This window comes from Hyla sarda, unplaced genomic scaffold (genome assembly GCF_029499605.1).
Source record: "Hyla sarda isolate aHylSar1 unplaced genomic scaffold, aHylSar1.hap1 scaffold_2275, whole genome shotgun sequence".
Taxonomy (NCBI): domain Eukaryota; kingdom Metazoa; phylum Chordata; class Amphibia; order Anura; family Hylidae; genus Hyla; species Hyla sarda.
The window spans coordinates 25,641-46,350 of record NW_026608953.1 but is presented as its reverse complement, the minus strand read 5'-3'; the positions used below and the strand labels follow the sequence as shown (position 1 = coordinate 46,350).

The 20,710-nt window shown below is 50.8% G+C and overlaps 1 protein-coding gene across 1 annotated transcript; it reads right to left on the bottom strand.

The window, feature by feature from the left end:
• Window positions 1-3,825: 3,825 nt before the first annotated feature.
• On the bottom strand, window positions 3,826-20,485 carry LOC130321526 (immunoglobulin superfamily member 11-like; the record flags this gene model as incomplete). The annotated part of the gene is given in 4 exon segments (XM_056553039.1): window positions 3,826-3,981; window positions 10,518-10,722; window positions 10,797-10,954; window positions 20,391-20,485. Coding segments are annotated over 4 exon segments (607 nt in total), but the record flags the coding sequence as incomplete, so codon positions are not given.
• Window positions 20,486-20,710: the final 225 nt, after the last annotated feature.

Here is a 20,710-nt window from a genome sequence, read left to right as displayed (position 1 = left end):
TGGTCACATGGTGGTTAGATGTGGGGGGGTCACACATGATGGTCACATGGTGGTTAGATGTGGGGGGTCACACATGATGGTCACATGGTGGTTAGATGTGGGGGGTCACACATGATGGTCACATGGTGGTTAGATGTGCGGGGTCACACATGATGGTCACATGGTGGTTAGATGTGGGGGGTCACACATGATGGTCACATGGTGGTTAGATGTGGGGGGGGTCACACATGATGGTCACATGGTGGTTAGATGTGGGGGTCACACATGATGGTCACATGGTGGTTAGATGTGGGGGGGGGTCACACATGATGGTCACATGGTGGTTAGATGTGGGGGGTCACACATGATGGTCACATGGTGGTTAGATGTGGTGGGGGGGGTCACACATGATGGTTAGATGTGGGGGTCACACATGATGGTCACATGGTGGTTAGATGTGGGGGGGTCACACATGATGGTCACATGGTGGTTAGATGTGGGGGTCACACATGATGGTCACATGGTGGTTAGATGTGGGGGGGTCACACATGATGGTCACATGGTGGTTAGATGTGGGGGTCACACATGATGGTCACATGGTGGTTAGATGTGGTGGGGGTCATACATGGTGGTCACATGGTGGTTAGATGTGGGGGGGGGTCACACATGATGGTCACATGGTGGTTAGATGTGGGGGGTCACACATGATGGTCACATGGTGGTTAGATGTGGGGGGGTCACACATGATGGTCACATGGTGGTTAGATGTGGGGGGGTCACACATGATGGTCACATGGTGGTTAGATGTGGGGGGTCACACATGATGGTCACATGGTGGTTAGATGTGGGGGGTCACACATGATGGTCACATGGTGGTTAGATGTGCGGGGTCACACATGATGGTCACATGGTGGTTAGATGTGGGGGGTCACACATGATGGTCACATGGTGGTTAGATGTGGGGGGGGTCACACATGATGGTCACATGGTGGTTAGATGTGGGGGTCACACATGATGGTCACATGGTGGTTAGATGTGGGGGGGGGTCACACATGATGGTCACATGGTGGTTAGATGTGGGGGGTCACACATGATGGTCACATGGTGGTTAGATGTGGTGGGGGGGGTCACACATGATGGTTAGATGTGGGGGTCACACATGATGGTCACATGGTGGTTAGATGTGGGGGGGTCACACATGATGGTCACATGGTGGTTAGATGTGGGGGTCACACATGATGGTCACATGGTGGTTAGATGTGGGGGGGTCACACATGATGGTCACATGGTGGTTAGATGTGGGGGTCACACATGATGGTCACATGGTGGTTAGATGTGGTGGGGGGGGTCACACATGATGGTTAGATGTGGGGGTCACACATGATGGTCACATGGTGGTTAGATGTGGGGGGGTCACACATGATGGTCACATGGTGGTTAGATGTGGGGGTCACACATGATGGTCACATGGTGGTTAGATGTGGGGGGGGTCACACATGATGGTCACATGGTGGTTAGATGTGGGCGGGGGTCACACATGATGGTCACATGGTGGTTAGATGTGGGGGTCACACATGATGGTCACATGGTGGTTAGATGTGGGGGGTCACACATGATGGTCACATGGTGGTTAGATGTGGGGGGGGGTCACACATGATGGTCACATGGTGGTTAGATGTGGGGGTCACACATGATGGTCACATGGTGGTTAGATGTGGGGGGTCACACATGATGGTCACATGGTGGTTAGATGTGGGGGGGGGTCACACATGATGGTCACATGGTGGTTAGATGTGGGCGGGGGTCACACATGATGGTCACATGGTGGTTAGATGTGGGGGTCACACATGATGGTCACATGGTGGTTAGATGTGGGGGGTCACACATGATGGTCACATGGTGGTTAGATGTGGGGGGGGGTCACACATGATGGTCACATGGTGGTTAGATGTGGGGGGGGTCACACATGATGGTCACATGGTGGTTAGATGTGGGGGTCACACATGATGGTCACATGGTGGTTAGATGTGGGGGTCACACATGATGGTCACATGGTGGTTAGATGTGGGGGGTCACACATGATGGTCACATGGTGGTTAGATGTGGGGGGGTCACACATGATGGTCACATGGTGGTTAGATGTGGGGGGTCACACATGATGGTCACATGGTGGTTAGATGTGGGGGGGTCATACATGGTGGTCACATGGTGGTTAGATGTGGGGGGGGTCACACATGATGGTCACATGGTGGTTAGATGTGGGGGGTCACACATGATGGTCACATGGTAGTTAGATGTGGGGGTCACACATGATGGTCACATGGTGGTTAGATGTGGGGGTCACACATGATGGTCACATGGTGGTTAGATGTGGGGGGTCACACATGATGGTCACATGGTGGTTAGATGTGGGGGGGTCACACATGATGGTCACATGGTGGTTAGATGTGGGGGGGTCACACATGATGGTCACATGGTGGTTAGATGTGGGGGTCACACATGATGGTCACATGGTGGTTAGATGTGGGGGTCACACATGATGGTTAGATGTGGGGGGGTCACACATGGTGGTCACATGGTGGTTAGATGTGGGGGGGGGGTCACACATGATGGTCACATGGTGGTTAGATGTGGTGGGGGGGGTCACACATGATGGTTAGATGTGGGGGTCACACATGATGGTCACATGGTGGTTAGATGTGGGGGGGTCACACATGATGGTCACATGGTGGTTAGATGTGGGGGGGGGGTCACACATGATGGTCACATGGTGGTTAGATGTGGGGGGGGTCACACATGATGGTCACATGGTGGTTAGATGTGGGGGTCACACATGATGGTCACATGGTGGTTAGATGTGGGGGGGGGGTCACACATGATGGTCACATGGTGGTTAGATGTGGGGGGGGTCACACATGATGGTCACATGGTGGTTAGATGTGGGGGTCACACATGATGGTCACATGGTGGTTAGATGTGGGGGGTCACACATGATGGTCACATGGTGGTTAGATGTGGGGGGGGTCACACATGATGGTCACATGGTGGTTAGATGTGGGGGGGGGGGTCACACATGATGGTCACATGGTGGTTAGATGTGGGGGGTCACACATGATGGTCACATGGTGGTTAGATGTGGGGGGGGGGTCACACATGATGGTCACATGGTGGTTAGATGTGGGGGGGGGGTCACACATGATGGTCACATGGTGGTTAGATGTGGGGGGTCACACATGATGGTCACATGGTGGTTAGATGTGCGGGGTCACACATGATGGTCACATGGTAGTTAGATGTGGGGGGTCACACATGATGGTCACATGGTGGTTAGATGTGGGGGGGTCACACATGATGGTCACATGGTGGTTAGATGTGGGGGGGGTCACACATGATGGTCACATGGTGGTTAGATGTGGGGGGTCACACATGATGGTCACATGGTGGTTAGATGTGGGGGGTCACACATGATGGTCACATGGTGGTTAGATGTGGGGGGGGGGTCACACATGATGGTCACATGGTGGTTAGATGTGGGGGTCACACATGATGGTCACATGGTGGTTAGATGTGGGGGGTCACACATGATGGTCACATGGTGGTTAGATGTGGGGGGGGTCACACATGATGGTCACATGGTGGTTAGATGTGGGGGGGGGTCACACATGATGGTCACATGGTGGTTAGATGTGGGGGGGGTCACACATGATGGTCACATGGTGGTTATAGACATGGACACACGATGGTCACATGTGGTGGCATCTCTCAGGTGCATTGTAGTGCAGTGCATGCATGTACGGGGGTGGCGGGCCGGCAGCTGCTCTGGAGGAGGTTAGTGCTTTCACTTACCTTCCTGGGTGCTGATCAGCTGGTGGGGACCGGGTGGGATTTTCTCCCATGTGATCCTCGGTGTGGGGACCCCTTCCTTCACTGAACATCTCAGCTGAACACTGCCCCCTTCATGGCCATGGACATCACTGGAACAGTTAGGAACGGAGGGGGGAACTGCGGACACCAGACATGAAGGTGAGGCCCACGTCACCCACACCCATCAGACCTTCCTCAGGTAAGTAGTCACCAACAGGACACCACAGCCCCAATCATTAGAGCCCATAATGGAGGACGCAGAAGAGTTCCCCGAACACCACAACTCCCATCACGGCCGTCCCACTACTGGCTGTCTGGGTGCGCTGAGAGTTGGAGAGCCTTTGGGACGTCTGAACCGAACAACCCCCCCACGACACATGGATCAGCATCACAGTACTGTCCGCAGGGGCAGATCCTAATATTGCCTGATCCACAAAGTTCTGTGGGTGTGGTCAGGGTGACTCCTCCTCTCTGTATGATGAGGGTGTGGTCAGGGTGACTCCTCCTCTCTGTCTATGATGAGGGTGTGGGCAGGGTGACTCCTCCTCTCTGTATGGCAGACAGAGAGGAGGAGTCACCCTAACCACACCCTCATCATACAGAGAGGAGGAGTCACCCTGACCACACCCTCATCATAGACAGAGAGGAGGAGTCACCCTGACCACACCCTCATCATAGACAGAGAGGAGGAGTCACCCTGACCACACCCTCATCATAGACAGAGAGGAGTCACCCTGACCACACCCTCATCATAGACAGAGAGAAGGAGTCACCCTGACCACACCCTCATCATAAAGAGAGGAGTCGCCTTGACCACACCCTCATCATACAGAGAGGAGGAGTCACCCTGACCACACCCTCATCATAGACAGAGAGTAGGAGTCACCCTGACCACACCCTCATCATAGACAGAGAGGAGGAGTCACCCTAACCACACCCTCCTCATACAATGATGAGGGTGTGGTCAGGGTGACTCCTACTCTCTGTCTATGATGAGGGTGTGGTCAGGGTGACTCCTCCTCTCTGTATGATGAGGGTGTGGTCAAGGTGACTCCTCTCTTTATGATGAGGGTGTGGTCAGGGTGACTCCTTCTCTCTGTCTATGATGAGGGTGGGGTCAGGGTGACTCCTCCTCTCTGTCTATGATGAGGGTGTGGTCAGGGTGACTCCTCCTCTCTGTCTATGATGAGGGTGTGGTCAGGGTGACTCCTCCTCTCTGTCTATGATGAGGGTGTGGTCAGGGTGACTCCTCCTCTATGTATGACTCCTCTCTGTATGATGAGGGCGTGGTCAGGGTGACTCCTCCTCTCTGTCTATGATGAGGGCGTGGTCAGGATGGCCCCTCCTGTCTATGATGAGGGCGTGGTCAGGATGAATCCTCTCTGTCTATGATGAGGGTGTGTTCAGGGTGACTCCTCTTTTGTCTATAATAAGGGTGTGGTCAGGGTTACTCCTCCTCTTTCTATGATGAGGGTGTGGTCAGGGTAACTCCTTCTCTGTCTATGATGAGGGTGTGGTCAGGGTGACTCCTCCTCTCTGTCTATGATGAGGGTGTGGTCAGGGTGACTCCTCCTCTCTGTCTATGATGAGGGTGTGGTCATAGTGACTCCTCCCCTCTGTCTATTATGAGGGTGTGGTCAGGGTGACACCTTCTCTCTTTCTATGATCAGGGTGTGGTCAGGGTGACACCTCCTCTCTTTCTATGATGAGGGTGTGGTCAGAGCGACTCCTCCTCTCTGTCTATGATGAGGGTGTGGTCAAAGTGACCCCTCCTCTCTGTCTATGATGAGGGTGTGGTCAGGGTGACTCCTCCTCTCTGTATGATGAGGGTGTGGTCAGGGTGACTCCTCCTCTCTGTATGATGAGGGTGTGGTCAGGGTGACTCCTCCTCTCTGTATGATGAGGGTGTGGTCAGGGTGACTCCTCCTCTCTGTCTATGATGAGGGTGTGGTCAGGGTGACTCCTCCTCTCTGTATGATGAGGGTGTGGTCAGGGTGACTCCTCCTCTCTGTATGATGAGGGTGTGGTCAGGGTGACTCCTCCTCTCTGTCTATGATGAGGGTGTGGTCAGGGTGACTCCTCCTCTATGTATGACTCCTCTCTGTATGATGAGGGCGTGGTCAGGGTGACTCCTCCTCTCTGTCTATGATGAGGGCGTGGTCAGAGTGACTCCTCCTCTCTGTCTATGATGAGGGTGTGGTCAGGGTGACTCCTCTTTTGTCTATAATAAGGGTGTGGTCAGGGTTACTCCTCCTCTTTCTATGATGAGGGTGTGGTCAGGGTAACTCCTTCTCTGTCTATGATGAGGGTGTGGTCAGGGTGACTCCTCCTCTCTGTCTATGATGAGGGTGTGGTCAGGGTGACTCCTCCTCTCTGTCTATGATGAGGGTGTGGTCAGAGTGACTCCTCCTCTCTGTCTATGATGAGGGTGTGGTCATAGTGACTCCTCCCCTCTGTCTATTATGAGGGTGTGGTCAGGGTGACACCTTCTCTCTTTCTATGATCAGGGTGTGGTCAGGGTGACACCTCCTCTCTTTCTATGATGAGGGTGTGGTCAGGGCGACTCCTTCTCTCTGTCTGATGAGGGTGTGGTCAGAGCGACTCCTCCTCTCTGTCTATGATGAGGGTGTGGTCAAAGTGACCCCTCCTCTCTGTCTATGATGAGGGTGTGGTCAGGGTGACTCCTCCTCTCTGTATGATGAGGGTGTGGTCATACTGACTCCTCCCCTCTGTCTATGATGAGGGTGTGGTCAGGGTGACACTTCCTCTCTTGTATTGATGAGGGTTTGGTTGACACCTCCTCTCCTCCTCTCTGTCTATGATGAGGGTGTGGTCAGGGTGACTCCTCTCTGTATGATGAGGGTGTGGTCAGGGTGACTCCTCCTCTCTGTATGATGAGGGTGTGGTCAGGGTGACTCCTCTCTGTCTATGATGAGGGTGTGGTCAGGGTGACTCCTCCTCTCTGTATGATGAGGGTGTGGTCAGGGTGACTCCTCCTCTCTGTATGATGAGGGTGTGGTCAGGGTGACTCCTCCTCTCTGTCTATGATGAGGGTGTGGTCAGGGTGACTCCTCCTCTCTGTCTATGATGAGGGTGTGGTCAGGGTGACTCCTCCTCTCTGTCTATGATGAGGGTGTGGTCAGGGTGACTCCTCCTCTCTGTCTATGATGAGGGTGTGGTCAGGGTGACTCCTCCTCTCTGTCTATGATGAGGGTGTGGTCAGGTTGACTCCTCTGTATGATGAGGGTGTGGTCAGGGTGACTCCTCTCTTTATGATGAGGGTGTGGTCAGGGTGACTCCTCCTCTCTGTCTATGATGAGGGTGTGGTCAGGGTGACTCCTCTCTTTCTATGATGAGGGTGTGGTCAGGGTGACTCCTCCTCTATGTATGATGAGGGTGTGGTCAGGGTGACTCCTCTCTGTATGATGAGGGTGTGGTCAGGGTGACTCCTCTCTATGATGAGGGCGTGGTCAGGATGGCCCCTCCTGTCTATGACGAGGGCGTGGTCAGGATGAATCCTCTCTTTCTATGATGAGGGTGTGGTCAGGGTTACTCCTCCTCTTTCTATGATGAGGGTGTGGTCAGGGTAACTCCTTCTCTGTCTATGATGAGGGTGTGGTCAGGGTGACTCCTCCTCTCTGTCTATGATGAGGGTGTGGTCAGGGTGACACCTCCTCTTTCTATGATGAGGGTGTGGTCAGGGTGACTCTTCCTCCTCCTTCTATGATGAGGGTGTGGTCAGGGTGACTCCTCCTCTCTGTATGATGAGGGTGTGGTCAGGGTGACACCTCCTCTTTCTATGATGAGGGTGTGGTCAGGGTGACTCTTCCTCCTCCTTCTATGATGAGTGGTGTGGTCAGGGTGACACTTCCTCTCTTGTATTGATGAGGGTTTGGTTGACACCTCCTCTCCTCCGCTCTGTCTATTATGAGGGTGTGGTCAGGGTGACACTTCCTCTCTTTCTATGATCAGGGTGTGGTCAGGGTGACACCTCCTCTCTTTCTATGATGAGGGTGTGGTCAGGGCAACTCCTCTCTGTCTGATGAGGGTGTGGTCAGAGCGACTCCTCCTCTCTGTCTATGATGAGGGTGTGGTCAGAGTGACCCCTCCTCTCTGTCTATGATGAGGGTGTGGTCAGGGTGACACCTCCTCTCTGTCTATGATGAGGGTGTGGTCAGGGTGACTCCTCCTCTCTGTATGATGAGGGTGTGGTCAGGGTGACTCCTCCTCTCTGTCTATGATGAGGGTGTGGTCAGGGTGACTCCTCCTCTCTGTATGATGAGGGTGTGGTCAGGGTGACTCCTCCTCTCTGTCTATGATGAGGGTGTGGTCAGGGTGACTCCTCTGTATGATGAGGGTGTGGTCAGGGTGACTCCTCTCTTTATGAGGGTGTGGTCAGGGTGACTCCTCCTCTCTGTCTATGATGAGGGTGTGGTCAGGGTGACTCCTCTCTTTCTATGATGAGGGTGTGGTCAGGGTGACTCCTCTATGTATGATGAGGGTGTGGTCAGGGTGACTCCTCTCTGTATGATGAGGGTGTGGTCAGGATGGCCCCTCCTGTCTATGATGAGGGCGTGGTCAGGATGAATCCTCTCTGTCTATGATGAGGGTGTGGTCAGGGTGACTCCTCTCTATGATGAGGGCGTGGTCAGGATGGCCCCTCCTGTCTATGACGAGGGCGTGGTCAGGATGAATCCTCTCTTTCTATGATGAGGGTGTGGTCAGGGTGACTCCTCTTTTGTCTATAATAAGGGTGTGGTCAGGGTTACTCCTCCTCTTTCTATGATGAGGGTGTGGTCAGGGTAACTCCTTCTCTGTCTATGATGAGGGTGTGGTCAGGGTGACTCCTCCTCTCTGTCTATGATGAGGGTGTGGTCAGAGTGACTCCTCCTCTCTGTCTATGATGAGGGTGTGGTCAGGGTGACACCTCCTCTTTCTATGATGAGGGTGTGGTCAGGGTGACTCTTCCTCCTCCTTCTTTGATGAGTGGTGTGGTCAGGGTGACACCTCCTCTCTTTCTATGATGAGGGTGTGGTCAGGGTGACACCTCCTCTTTCTATGATGAGGGTGTGGTCAGGGTGACTCTTCCTCCTCCTTCTATGATGAGTGGTGTGGTCAGGGTGACACCTCCTCTCTTTCTATGATGAGGGTGTGGTCAGGGTGACACTTCCTCTCTTGTATTGATGAGGGTTTGGTTGACACCTCCTCTCCTCCGCTCTGTCTATGATGAGGGTGTGGTCAGGGTGACACTTCCTCTCTTTCTATGATCAGGGTGTGGTCAGGGTGACACCTCCTCTCTTTCTATGATGAGGGTGTGGTCAGGGCAACTCCTCTCTGTCTGATGAGGGTGTGGTCAGAGCGACTCCTCCTCTCTGTCTATGATGAGGGTGTGGTCAGGGTGACACCTCCTCTCTGTCTATGATGAGGGTGTGGTCAGGGTGACTCCTCCTCTCTGTCTATGATGAGGGTGTGGTCAGGGTGATTCCTCCTCTCTGTATGATGAGGGTGTGGTCAGGGTGACTCCTCCTCTCTGTCTATGATGAGGGTGTGGTCAGGGTGACTGCTCTGTATGATGAGGGTGTGGTCAGGGTGACTCCTCTCTTTATGATGAGGGTGTGGTCAGGGTGACTCCTCTCTGTATGATGAGGGTGTGGTCAGGGTGACTCCTCTCTTTATGATGAGGGTGTGGTCAGGGTGACTCCTCTCTGTATGATGAGGGTGTGGTCAGGGTGACTCCTCCTCTCTATGATGAGGGTGTGGTCAGGATGGCCCCTCCTGTCTATGACGAGGGCGTGGTCAGGATGAATCCTCTCTTTCTATGATGAGGGTGTGGTCAGGGTAACTCCTTCTCTGTCTATGATGAGGGTGTGGTCAGGGTGACTCCTCCTCTCTGTCTATGATGAGGGTGTGGTCAGGGTGACTCCTCCTCTCTGTCTATGATGAGGGTGTGGTCAGAGTGACTCCTCCTCTCTGTCTATGATGAGGGTGTGGTCAGGGTGACACCTCCTCTTTCTATGATGAGGGTGTGGTCAGGGTGACTCTTCCTCCTCCTTCTATGATGAGTGGTGTGGTCAGGGTGACACTTCCTCTCTTGTATTGATGAGGGTTTGGTTGACACTTCCTCTCCTCCGCTCTGTCTATTATGAGGGTGTGGTCAGGGTGACACTTCCTCTCTTTCTATGATCAGGGTGTGGTCAGGGTGACACCTCCTCTCTTTCTATGATGAGGGTGTGGTCAGGGCAACTCCTCTCTGTCTGATGAGGGTGTGGTCAGAGTGACCCCTCCTCTCTGTCTATGATGAGGGTGTGGTCAGAGTGACCCCTCCTCTCTGTCTATGATGAGGGTGTGGTCAGGGTGACACCTCCTCTCTTTCTATGATGAGGGTGTGGTCAGGGTGACACCTCCTCTCTTTCTATGATGAGGGTGTGGTCAGGGTGACTCTTCCTCCTCCTCTTTCTATGATGAGGGTGTGGTCAGGGTGACTCCTCCTCTTTCTATGATGAGGGTGTGGTCAGGGTGACACCTCCTCTTTCTATGATGAGGGTGTGGTCAGGTGACTCCTCCTCTGTCTGATGATGGTGTAGTCACGGTGACTCCTTCTGTCTATAATAAGGGGGACCCCTCCTCTCTATATGTCTATGATGAGGGTGTGGTTAGGGTCCAGTGTCACTTACCGAGCACAGTAAGCCCGACGAGGCCAATGTTGGGTGTAGCGCCATCAGGAGGGTTGATGACCGTACACTGATAGGTCCCGGTGTCGGACACGCGGCTGTAGTTGAGTACAATACTTGCGTCCTGGGTTGGTTGGGAGGCAAATGTGACTCTTCCCAGATAGTCACTGAGACTTTCCACAATCTGACCCTGCTCGTACGAGATGACCTTAAGGGGGAAAGACACTTATATCAATGATAGACGTTGTCCCTACAGGGACAGCTGAGATGGGGGCCACTCACCTGCAGGGGCTGCTGGGGCTGCAGTAAGGGGGACACAGTCCAGATAATGTTCAGGCGGTTGAGGGCGGCCGTGGTTCTGAAGGAGCAGGGGAGCAGGACACTTCGGCCCCTTGTAACCTGGATGCTGGGAGTGTTCACCACGACCTTCACCGCACCGGCTGCAACTCACAAGCAAACAGAGATGAGTCACATAGAGGAACAACGGACCTGATGGTTATAGATCATACGGGCCAAATCACTAGAACATGAGAACTTTACCTCAGAGAGGAGGAGTCACCTGTGGTGTATTGGTGGTCATTCTGCTCCTGTGACTATGATGATGGTGTGGTCAGGGTGACTCCTCCTCTCTGTCTATGATGAGGGTGTGGTCAGGATGACTCCTCCTCTCTGTCTATGATGAGGGTGTGGTCAGGGTGACTCCTCCTCTCTGTCTATGATGAGGGTGTGGTCAGGATGACTCCTCCTCTCTGTCTATGATGAGGGTGTGGTCAGGGTGACTCCTCCGCTATGTCTATGATGAGGGTGTGGTCAGGGTGACTCCTCCGCTATGTCTATGATGAGGGTGTGGTCAGGGTGACTCCTCCGCTATGTCTATGATGAGGGTGTGGTCAGGGTGACTCCTCCCTCTCTATGTCTATGATGAGGGTGCGGTCAGGGTGACTCCTCCTCTATGTCTATGATGAGGGTGTGGTCAGGATGACTCCTCCTCTCTGTCTATGATGAGGGTGTGGTCAGGGTGACTCCTCCTCTCTGTCTATGATGAGGGTGTGGTCAGGGTGACTCCTCCGCTATGTCTATGATGAGGGTGTGGTCAGGATGACTCCTCCTCTATGTCTATGATGAGGGTGTGGTCAGGGTGACTCCTCCTCTATGTCTATGATGTGGGTGTGGTCAGGATGACTCCTCCTCTCTGTCTTTGATGAGGGTGTGGTCAGGATGACTCCTCCTCTATGTCTATGATGAGGGTGTGGTCAGGGTGACTACTCCCTCTCTCTGTCTATGATGAGGGTGTGGTCAGGATGACTCCTCCTCTCTGTCTATGATGAGGGTGTGGTCAGGGTGACTCCTCCGCTATGTCTATGATGAGGGTGCGGTCAGGGTGACTACTCCCTCTCTATGTCTATGATGAGGGTGCGGTCAGGGTGACTACTCCCTCTCTATGTCTATGATGAGGGTGCGGTCAGGGTGACTACTCCCTCTCTATGTCTATGATGAGGGTGTGGTCAGGATGACTCCTCCTCTCTATGTCTATGATTTGCTTTATGGTTGAAACCCTTTAGTACATATGAACATATCATACGTTAACACTTTCACTAATCCATGTTCACACTGCGCTCCTGAATATCCAAACTCCTCCTGTAAATAGTCGACGCCCAACAGACAGTGAGATCCATTGGGTTATGATTTGGCCAATTCCAGACCCTGGTGGTCAATGTGAACCTGTCCTTACATTACCTCAGGTGGACACCATTACCTTCTCATCATTGGCATCTCCAGAAGCTGCCAGTATATAGGAGCTGAATCCGGCCCCATGATTGGTTGATACGAGAAAGATGGGAAGTGATCTGTGGTCTGATGAAGTAGGGACAACCTGCGAAACAGCGGTTAAACCCCTCGAGTGTTACCGGCATCTGTGCCTCCTGCCTCGCATGACTGTGCTCCACACTGTTCTATGCTGAGATTTAAATAAAGATCGTTCTGCACCGAAGACCTGGTGAGGGCTGCCCATCTTCTATATTATATTATACAGTAAAGAACCAGCTCCTGAGGTGACTATTCTACAGAATCACAGCTGTTACAGTAAGGAACCAGCTCCTGAGGTGACTATTCTACAGAATCACAGCTGTTACAGTAAAGAACCAGCTCCTGAGGTGACTATTCTACAGATTCACAGCTGTTACAGTAAAGAACCAGCTCCTGAGGTGACTATTCTACAGAATCACAGCTGTTACAGTAAAGAACCAGCTCCTGAGGTGACTATTCTACAGATTCACAGCTGTTACAGTAAAGAACCAGCTCCTGAGGTGACTATTCTACAGATTCACAGCTGTTACAGTAAAGAACCAGCTCCTGAGGTGACTACTGTAACAGCTGTGAATCTGTAGAATAGTCACCTCAGGAGCTGGTTCTTTACTGTAACAGCTGTGAATCTGTAGAATAAAGAACCAGCTCCTGAGGTGACTATTCTACAGATTCACAGCTGTTACAGTAAAGAAGGGTTGTCACCCCTTAGACTCTTTCTGATGTTTTTGAGGAAACTGCTTTTAACTTTTTGACGCCAATCCTATGATTTGTAATATGGCAGCATTATATCCCTTTGCCATGGGTCACCCCAACCTTTTGACCTTCAGGACCTGACCTCCCCAACCTCTGACCTCCAGGACCCCTAGCACCCCAGCCATACTGACCTCCAGTATCTGAGAATGGAGGTGACAGTGCGATAGAAGAGGATTGCGTGGAAATTAAAAAAACATGAAAGTCGCTCACCTGATAAAGCTGTGTACCCACATACACAACAATGGTCTATAGCATATAATCTAGAAGTGTCCGCAGCCCTCCCATCAATAATGGTAATCGGGAGAAAGAAGCTTCAGGAGAGACGCGGACACAAGTAGCAGGTAGGTAAAAGCCAAGGTGTTTTATTTCCCAGAATGCAACGTGTTTCACTGCTCAGCAGCTTCATCAGGGATGGGTAAGAACAGTGCAATGGTGCTTTTTATCCCAGCACTAATTAGTCCACAATAGGGAAGGGTTAATCACCGCAGACCAATGAGTGCTGGAGAAAATGCATTTACAAATGTCGACCATATATATACATTGTTACTGAACATTTCTTCCAATGTATTCGAACCACGAAACGTATAAAATAACAAATAAGGATATATAAAAGAATAATAGATATGAATATATGTATATGCAATGTAAAAAAATTATCTAAAAAAAAAATTCAACATAAAAATCTATAGCAAAAAAAGGGGAGAAGGGAAAGGATGAAGAGAGGGGGATGGGGGGAAAAGAATCGGAGAGAAGGGAATGCGGCCAGAGAGAACGGTGGGAAGAATGAGCGAGCGTTCTCTATGGTCTCATCCAGAACATGCGGTGTTAAAGTCGAAAGTGTAAAATCCAGTACGATTCTCTATTGATTAAATATTGGAACCGATTGGGTTTATCGACTGGAATGGATTCAAGAATTATTAAACGTAGAGATGAAATATCGTTATTGTGAACTATAGTAAAATGTGGCGATAAACTGTGTAATGTGAATTGGTTCTTAATATTCGGTGTTTAGACATCCGGCACCGCATGGTCTGAATGGTCCGTCCAACATATTGGAGCTTATAACTGCAGGAAAGAAGAGAGATTGCATACTGGGGGTCACAAGAGAAAACGTCATTCAGATTAAAGGAGTATTTTATATATGTAGAAGAAAACTTACCGTATTTTTCACCCTATAGACGCTCCGGCATATAAGACGCACCCAATTTTAAATTAGGAAAATCTAGAATACAAGGTAAAGTATAGGTCACAGTGATCTTCAACCAGAGGACCCCCAGAAGTTGCAAAACTACAACTCCCAGCATGCCCGGACAGCCAACGGCTGTCCGAGCATGCTGGGAGTTGTAGTTTTGCAACATCTGGAGGTCCGCAGGTTGAAGACCACTGGTATAGGAATTTGTATTCACCTGTCCCCGCCGGACCGTCACCACTCGTCACCGCTGCCCTGGATGTCGCCCTTCACCGCTGTCGCCCTGTCCCCGGGGTGTTCCCGCCGCTCCGGAACGTCTCTGCTGCCGGGTATCCTCGCTCTCCGCTGCCGCTATCATGTCACTACGCACGCCGCTCCTATTGGATGACGGGATGGCGTGCGCGACAACATGATGACGACGAAGGAGAGCGCCGACCATGCAGGGGATCCCGGCACGGAGCAGACACCGAGGAGGAAGGTAAGGTCCCTCCCGGTGCAGCGGGTTAGTGTCACTTTTGCTTCAGACGCGGCGGTCAGCTTTGATTGCTGCGTCTGAAGGGTTAATACAGGGCATCACTGCGATCGGTGATGTCCTGTATTAGCCGCCGGTCCCGGCTGTTGATGGCCACAGGGACTGCCGCGATAGGTGTATATTCGCCATATAAGACGCACCCACTCCCCCCCCCCCCCCCCAGTTTTTGGAAAGAAGGAGTGCGTCTTATACGGCGAAAAATATGGTATTCGTAAAGGGATCCATCAAACCACAACATAAACACCACCACAACATTGTGTTTGAGAATAAATGATATGGATTGTAACAGAAACCTGGCTTGATCAATATGTAGAGAAATGTCACCAAAAAGGAGATCTTGAATAACCATCAGACCCAGGTCGGTATCAATATTGGAATATAACGAATAAACATCTAAAGTGAGAAAAGAAAAAGCTGCCAATAAAAAAGCAGCTATAAAAAGTTTACAAAATAATAAACAAATCCTCCTAGGCCCCGCAGATAAGGGGGGAGGAGTTGCCATCCTTAATCGTGGGGGACTACATCCTTGAATCTTTGAGAATCCTTTCAGATAAAAATGATTCCACTGTCCTTCCCGCAGACCCTTCCTCTGATTACCATCGGATCGATGTCGGTATCATCAATGACGCCTCCGCCAAAGGCATATTCAATAAAAAGAACTATCCTTTCTTAATATTAACCATTTTTCTCTTCCTCATTTTTATTATTTACCAAAATTACATAAAAGTTCAGTTACCCCCCCTGGTCGCCCCATTATTTCTGGTATTTCATCACTCACGGCTAATTGGTCACATCTTGTTGATTTATTTCTCCAACCATATGTTTTATGTTTACCATCTTATTTGAAAGATTCTTCACAACTCATTTCTGAACTTCAACAAATTAGTTTACTTCTTTTTCTTTTCTCACTTTAGATGTTTATTCGTTATATTCCAATATTGATACCGACCTGGGTCTGATGGTTATTCAAGATCTCCTTTTTGGTGACATTTCTCTACATATTGATCAAGCCAGGTTTCTGTTACAATCCATATCATTTATTCTCAAACACAATGTTTTCTCATTTGATAATATTATTTATAAACAGATCAGGGGCTCTGCTATGGGGACGCGCTTTGCCCCCAGTTATGCTAACTTATTTATGGGGGCTTCCGAAGCCCTCCACATAGCACTGTCCCTGATCCATTCACCTTATATATTTTATTTTCGGAGATATATAGATGATCTCATTCTTCTATGGATGGGCACGGAAGAACAAGCCCACAAATTTGTTACCACTTTAAATTCCAACAAATGGGGGTTACAATTTACTTTGAATTATGCCCCGAATAACATTAGTTTTTTGAGATTTAGAAATCACAAATCAAGTTGGTCATATTTAAAACACATTTCAAGTCGGTAGACGTGAATAGTTTTTTGAAACTATAATAGTGCCCACCATCCAAGTTGGCTCAAGGGGGTCTCCTTTCGGAGAATATTTGAGGGTCCATAAAAATTGTACCACGAATACAGATTTCTCCACACAAGCAACTATACTGAAAAACCGATTTTTATCGAAGGGTTATCCAGCCCCCTTGTTAGCACAAGAATACCATTGTGTTAAAAATAAAAAACAAAGTGATTTAGTTAAAAGAGATAAAGAACAAAACTGAAAATAAAGAAGTCGACTCAGCAAAAATTAATAATCCTTTTAAATATAATTTTATAAACTAATTTCAATCGAGCAGCCACACAGATACATAATATTTTCAAGCGCAATTGGCATATCATTCTAAACGACCCTATTCTCAAGGATGTAGTCCCCACAAAACCTGGCATTACGTACAGGAGATCAATACATCTCCAAAACATCATAGCCCCTAATAGATAAAAAAAAATATATCTAATGACAACGCCTCCCCAATTATTTCCAATCCAGGATGCACCCCTTGTGGAAAAAATAGGTGTTTATGTTGTGGTTTGATGGATCCCTTTACGAATACCATATATTTCGCCGTATAAGACGCACTCCTTCTTTCCAAAAAACTGGGGGTGGAGTTTTTGCTTCTTATATGGCGAATATACACCTATCGCGGCAGTCCCTGTGGCCATCAACAGCCGGGACCGGCGGCTAATACAGGACATCACCGATCGCAGTGATGCCCTGTATTAACCCTTCAGACGCAGCAATCAAAGCTGACCGCCGCTTCTGAAGCAAAAGTGACACTAACGCGCTGCACCGGGAGGGACCTTACCTTCCTCCTCGGTGTCTGCTCCGTGCCGGGATCCCCTGCATGGTCGGCGCTCTCCTTCGTCGTCATCATGTCGTCGCACACGCCATCCCGTCATCCAATAGGAGCGGCGTGCGTAGTGACATGATAGCGGCAGCGGAGAGCGAGGATACCCGGCAGCAGAGACGTTCCGGAGCGGCGGGAACACCCCGGGGACAGGGCGACAGCGGTGAAGGGCGACATCCAGGGCAGCGGTGACGAGTGGTGACGGTCCGGCGGGGACAGGTGAATACAAATTCCTATACCAGTGGTCTTCAACCTGCGGACCTCCAGATGTTGCAAAACTACAACTCCCAGCATGCTCGGACAGCCGTTGGCTGTCCGGGCATGCTGGGAGTTGTAGTTTTGCAACTTCTGGGGGTCCGCTGGTTGAAGATCACTGTGACCTATACTTTACCTTGTATTCTAGATTTTCCTCATTTAAAATTGGGTGCGTCTTATATGCCGGAGCGTCCTATAGGGTGAAAAATACGGTAAGTTTTCTTCTACATATATAAAATACTCCTTTAATCTGAATGACGTTTTCTCTTGTGACCCCCAGTATGCAATCTCTCTTCTTTCCTGCAGTTATAAGCTCCAATATGTTGGACGGACCATTCAGACCATGCGGTGCCGGATGTCTAAACACCGAATATTAAGAACCAATTCACATTACACAGTTTATCGCCACATTTTACTATAGTTCACAATAACGATATTTCATCTCTACGTTTAATAATTCTTGAATCCATTCCAGTCGATAAACCCAATCGGTTCCAATATTTAATCAATAGAGAATCGTACTGGATTTTTACACTTTCGACTTTAACACCGCATGTTCTGGATGAGACCATAGAGAACGCTCGCTCATTCTTCCCACCGTTCTCTCTGGCCGCATTCCCTTCTCTCCGATTCTTTTCCCCCCATCCCCCTCTCTTCATCCTTTCCCTTCTCCCCTTTTTTTGCTATAGATTTTTATGTTGAATTTTTTTTTAGATAATTTTTTTACATTGCATATACATATATTCAAATCTATTATTCTTTTATATATCCTTATTTGTTATTTTATACGTTTCGTGGTTCGAATACATTGGAAGAAATGTTCAGTAACAATGTATATATATGGTCGACATTTGTAAATGCATTTTCTCCAGCACTCATTGGTCTGCGGTGATTAACCCTTCCCTATTGTGACTAATTAGTGCTGGGATAAAAAGCACCATTGCACTGTTCTTACCCATCCCTGATGAAGCTGCTGAGGCAGTGAAACGCGTTGCATTCTGGAAAATAAAACACCTTGGCTTTTACCTACCTGCTGCTTGTGTCCTGCGCCACGTTGAGCCAGCGTCTCTCCTGAAGCTTCTTTCTCCCGAATACTGACCTCCAGGACCCCTATCATCCCAGCCATACTGACCTCCAGGACCCCTATCATCCCAGCCATACTGACCTCCAGGACCCCTATCATCCCAGCCATACTGACCTCCAGGACTCCTATTACCCCAACCATACTGACCTCCAGGACTCCTATCATCCCAGCCATACTGACCTCCAGGACCCCTATCCTCCCAGCCATACTGACCTCCAGGACCCCTATCATCCCAGCCATACTGACCTCCAGGACCCCTATCCTCCCAGCCATACTGACCTCCAGGACCCCTATCATCCCAGCCATACTGACCTCCAGGACCCCTATCATCCCAGCCATACTGACCTCCAGGACTCCTATTACCCCAACCATACTGACCTCCAGGACTCCTATCATCCCAGCCATACTGACCTCCAGGACCCCTATCACCCCAGCCATACTGACCTCCAGGACTCCTATTACCCCAGCCATACAGACCTCCAGGACCCTATGACCCCAGCCATACTGACCTCCAGGACCCCTATCATCCCATCCATACCGACCTCCAGGACCCCTATCATCCCAGCCATACTGACCTCCAGGACCCCTATCATCCCAGCCATACTCACCTCCAGGACTCCTATTACCCCAGCCATACTGACCTCCAGGACCCCTATCACCCCAGCCATACTGACCTCCAGGACTCCTATTACCCCAACCATACTGACCTCCAGGACTCCTATCATCCCAGCCATACTGACCTCCAGGACCCCTATCATCCCAGCCATACTGACCTCCAGGACCCCTATCACCCCAGCCATACTGACCTCCAGGACTCCTATTACCCCAACCATACTGACCTCCAGGACTCCTATCATCCCAGCCATACTGACCTCCAGGACTCCTATTACCCCAACCATACTGACCTCCAGGACCCCTATCATCCCAGCCATACTCACCTCCAGGACTCCTATTACCCCAGCCATACTGACCTCCAGGACCCCTATCACCCCAGCCATACTGACCTCCAGGACTCCTATTACCCCAACCATACTGACCTCCAGGACCCCTATCATCCCAGCCATACTGACCTGTCTGCCCCTCCTCCTTTTGCACCTTCAGAGTTTTGCATCTATGAATCCAGATGAACAACAAGTGAAAAGCAAAAGTTATCAGAAGGGTAAGGAGGCAGGTGGAGGCCGGGGTAGTTATCAGAAGGGTAAGGAGGCAGGCGGAGGCCGGGGTAGTTATCAGAAGGGTAAGGAGGCAGGTGGAGGCCGGGGTAGTTATCAGAAGGGTAAGGAGGCAGGTGGAGGCCGGGGTCGTTATCAGAAGGGTAAGGAGGCAGGTGGAGGCCGGGGTAGTTATCAGAAGGGTAAGGAGGCAGGTGGAGGCCGGGGTCGTTATCAGAAGGGTAAGGAGGCAGGTGGAGGCCGGGGTCGTTATCAGAAGGGTAAGGAGGCAGGTGGAGGCCGGGGTAGTTATCAGAAGGGTAAGGAGGCAGGTGGAGGCCGGGGTAGTTATCAGAAGGGTAAGGAGGCAGGTGGAGGCCGGGGTCGTTATCAGAAGGGTAAGGAGGCAGGTGGAGGCCGGGGTCGTTATCAGAAGGGTAAGGAGGCAGGTGGAGGCCGGGGTAGTTATCAGAAGGGTAAGGAGGCAGGTGGAGGCCGGGGTAGTTATCAGAAGGGTAAGGAGGCAGGTGGAGGCCGGGGTCGTTATCAGAAGGGTAAGGAGGCAGGTGGAGGCCGGGGTCGTTATCAGAAGGGTAAGGAGGCAGGTGGAGGCTGGGGTAGTTATCAGAAGGGTAAAGAGGCAGGCGGAGGCCGGGGAAGTTATCAGAAGGGTAAAGAGGCAGGCGGAGGCCGGGGAAGTTATCAGAAGGGTAAAGAGGCAGGCGGAGGCCGGGGAAGTTATCAGAAGGGTAAAGAGGCAGGCGGAGGCCGGGGTAGTTATCAGAAGGGTAAAGAGTGGATAAGGGGGGGGGGGTAGTTATCGGTGTTACCTGTCAGGGTGCAATACAGAAGGCACAGGAGGGGCTCACTGGTCATGGTGCAGGGACGACGGAGATGTCTCTGTGCTGGTCCCATCATTCTGTTGTCTGTGCCTCTCCTGCCCCCCTCCTCCGCCCCGTGTGCCTCTCCTGCCCCCTCCACCCCTGTGCCTCCCGGGATCACCCCCTTCCCCCTCCTGATTTGCTGCATTTCTTTCGCTCCATTTCCCTCCTGGTCTCTCTTGTCCCTGGTGCTGGGGGCGGCCCAGCCTGTCCTGTATAATTATATGTGTGATCCGTACATGTGACTGACAGGGACCGGCAGGTTGGGG